Source organism: Stegastes partitus, unplaced genomic scaffold, assembly GCF_000690725.1.
Source record: "Stegastes partitus isolate 25-593 unplaced genomic scaffold, Stegastes_partitus-1.0.2 Scaffold1536, whole genome shotgun sequence".
Lineage (NCBI taxonomy): Eukaryota > Metazoa > Chordata > Actinopteri > Pomacentridae > Stegastes > Stegastes partitus.
In genome coordinates, this window is record NW_007579267.1 from 27,071 (window position 1) to 30,971 (window position 3,901).

A 3,901-nucleotide genomic window follows, 5' to 3' on the forward strand; every position below is an offset into this window, starting at 1 on the left:
GGTGTATAGATGATGGATGGATGTTTATGTATTTATTAGAATTACATTTGCTGCATGCTGGTTGCTTTTCAACGGGATTTAACTGATTTGGGACAAACTGGTCTTGGACTCATCTGCAGAAGGATCTTAGATTAGAAACACTCGTATCGATGAATAGATTCAAGGGCATCATAAAGAACGTGGAGACGGAGACACGTGGTTGTTTTTCTCCAGAGGTCCGCTGTGTTTAAATAGTTGTTCTGGTTGTTTTATTTGTTGCATCTTAATATGTTGTGATTGGCTCTTACCTCGGCTGGGTCTCTCTTGTAGAAGAGGTTTTGAATGTGGATGAGACTTCCAGGTTAAATAAAAGTTAAATAGTGTAGTTGGTATTATTATTATTATTATTGTTATTGTTATTGTTATTATTTCACTGTATATACACAGACAACAGTAGAATGTCTATTTATTTTTTGTGTTATATTTTATTTTATTTTCATATTAATACTTTTTATTATATATTTTTACTTTAAGACTTTTGATTGGGAGCATCTGTAGCTGAAAGCAGTTTCCCCTGTAGGAGGTCAATAAAGTATTTCTGATTTGGAAATAAAAATAAAATAAAAAATGGATAAATTATTTGTTGCGACAGTTATCCGCTCACTGCTTTGTTTTCGTATTTCCGTGGAGTTTTCTTTGTCGTATACAGAATAACTCAATTTTATTTATGAAGCACTTTAACGCAACAAAAGTCGAGATAAAGTGCTGAACACAGAATATGAAACTATTTAAAACATCTAGATGCAAGGTACAATAAAATTAGAATAAAATCATTAAAAAGGACAATAAGAACAGTAAAAGCACTAAAAAACAATAAAACAGGAGCGTAGAAGCTGATAAAGTAATGAAAGTCCTGAACTGATATAGAAATAAGTTATTATGTTATTGGCCTGGTTAAAAAAAAAGTTCTTTGCAAATTTAATAACGTAATGTATGTAATATAGCGTAATAAGTTATTACATTATCGGTTCAGGACTTTTACTACGTTACTGGCCAGGTACTATCCCATTGTGCTATTACATTTTAAAAACGGTAAATTTATTACGTTATCGGCCGTTGTTCCCATATTTGCTTCTACACAGAGTCTTAATGAAGGTAAGAATAAAGGTAATTAAGTTGGTAGAAAAGCATCTAAACACTGAGATCTTTCAGTTTGTAGCAGACAGCTGACAGGACAGCAGCTTCTCAGAACCATCAACTGTGGAACGAGTCAGTTCATGGTAGAAAACAGTGACCAGTGATGCTCTACTCGTGTCTCTAACCTCCATCATGACAACCCTCCATCCATCCATCCATCCATCCATCCATCCATCGTCTCTACACCTTAATCCTCACTAGGGTCATGGGGGACNAGAAGAGGTTTTGAATGTGGATGAGACTTCCAGGTTAAATAAAAGTTAAATAGTGTAGTTGGTATTATTATTATTATTATTGTTATTGTTATTGTTATTATTTCACTGTATATACACAGACAAAAGTAGAAAGTCTATTTATTTTTTGTGTTATAATTTATTTTATTTTCAATATTAATACTTTTTTATTATATATTTTTACTATAAGACTTTTGATTGGGAGCATCTGTAACCGAAAGCAGTTTCCCCTATAGGAGGTCAATAAAGTATTTCTGATTTGGAAATAAAAATAAAAGAAAATATGATAAAAAGTGGATAAATTATTTGTTGCGACAATTATCTGCTCGCTGCTTTGCTTTGGTGTTTCCGTGGAGTTTTTTTGTCGTATACAGAATAACTCAACTTTATTTATAAAGCAGTTTAACGCAACAAAAGTCAAAACAAAGTGCTGAACACAGAATGTAAAACAATTTAAAACATCTAGAATGCAAAATACAATAAAATTATAATAAAATCATTAAAAAGGACAATAAGAACAGTAAAAGCACTAAAAAACAATGAAACAGGAGCGTAGAAGCCGATAATGTAACAACGGCTGATAACGTAATAAAAGTCTTGAACCAATAACATAATAAGTTATTGTGTTATTGGCCTGGTAAAAAAAAAACTTCTTTGCAAATGTAATGACGTAATATAACGGAATGAGTTATTACGTTATTGGTTCAGGACTTTTATTACATTATTGGCCAGGTATTATGCCATTGTGCTACATTTTAAAAACAGTAAATTTATCACGTTATCAGTTGTTATTGTGTTCTTGGCTTCCACACGAGTCTTAATGAAGGTAAGAATAAAGGTAAATAAGTTGGTAGAAAAGCATCTAAACACTGAGATCTTTCAGTTTGTTGCAGCTTCTCAACACCATCAACTCTGGAACGAGTCAGTACACGGTAGAAAATAGTGACCAGTGATGCTCTACTTGTATCTCTAACCTCCATCATGACAAGCCTCCATCCATCCATCCATCCATCCATCCATCCATCATCTCTACACCTTAATCCTCACTAGGGTCACTAAAGTCTATCCCAGCTGACTCAGGGTGAAGGCAGGTTCACCTGGACAGGTNCAGGATTAAACCACATGTGCTCAGAGAAAGAACAAAAAAGGGCAAAATTATAGAGAAAAAACAAAGTACAGAAAGAACAGGAGGCTCTCGTTTCTGTGTCTAAACCGTAAACGTGTTTTGTCTCCCAGGTTTTGTGGCATCTCGACATCTTCCGCCGAAGCTTTCGACAGCTGACCACCCACAAGTGCATGGAGGACTCGTGCATCTTCTGCGCCTTGAAGGTAAAAACGCTCTGACGGCTGAAGCAGCGTCTCTGCTGCTGCGTTTTCTCTTTGAGTTTCTGTCGCTAATTTTGCGGCCTCTGTTTCCATTATTCATCGTGTTCCAGCTCACGTTTTCTGCTTCTGTTTATTCGTGCCACATAAACATCTGCGTTGAAACGCAAACCGGGGATCAGTTGAGTCGCATTAAGTGCATTTTATCCACTGAATCTCAGCTCATGTGTGACACTTTAAACATATATCGTTAAAAAATATGACTTTACTCATTTCTTTTCCCTTTGTTCTTCATTATTTCCTTCATTTTTTGCTGTAATTTCAGATTCTTTATTACCTTTTGCACCATAATGCACAAAAACATAACATAAGATCTACAGTGAAGCGGTTACGAGCACATAACAGAACAAAACCGTGCACATTAAATGCAAATAAAATAAAACAAGCTAATAAAAACAAACTACGGACATTATGTAAAATATTACAAAATCGAGCGCAGTTCAAAGTACTAATAGCAGCGTTGTTGTATTTCTTTATTCCTGTTTTATGCTCAGAGATTGAAAAAGATATTCATTTTAAGCGTTTATCAAATTTAATTTTTTGTCTTTGGAGCGATCCGTGTGTTTGTGTGTGAAGCCGGCGTACGTCCACACTCCTGTTTGGAAGCAGAGAGCTGCTGTGTCTCCCATTAAAAACACTGCAGGGGAGATTCTTGCAGCAGGTTATGCAGCACTCTCTAATACTTTTGATCCCTCGGTTTCAAAAAAAAAAAAGGAGAAAAACAAACCAAAGTGCCCTCTTCGGTTACACACTCCCAGCAGTACAGACAGAATAAACACAGGATGAACTTATGGTGCCTGTGTAGCATCCATCGAGTTCTGATCACACATCACGTACTGATCGCAAAAACCTGCAGTTATGAGCTTTGAGGAAGCTGAATGTACCAGCTGGTGGTAAATAAACCACGTGTGTGCTGCAGGTAAACATCTTTTTGTTGTTCCTGAAAGTGACGTTTTGTCCTTCAGTGATGAAAGAGTTAAACTTGGTTAAAAAACTGTAATCTGTAGCTCCACCAGATTACTCTACATGGACACCGTGTTTACTCAGATCTGAAAATGTAATCATTTATGCTTCCTACTTTGGTGACAGCTTTCCAGTGCCTTTATGCA

The 3,901-nt window shown here is 35.7% G+C and overlaps 1 protein-coding gene across 1 annotated transcript in view; it reads left to right on the plus strand.

Annotated features, from left to right (window-relative positions):
• The window catches only part of usp54b (ubiquitin specific peptidase 54b), a 67,802-nt gene that overhangs the window by 25,226 nt on the left and 38,675 nt on the right, over positions 1 to 3,901 (plus strand). The window contains exon 3 of the mRNA XM_008300407.1: positions 2,646 to 2,738. Coding sequence (XP_008298629.1) covers positions 2,646 to 2,738 — 93 coding nt within the window. The remainder of the gene's footprint in view (positions 1 to 2,645; positions 2,739 to 3,901) is intronic.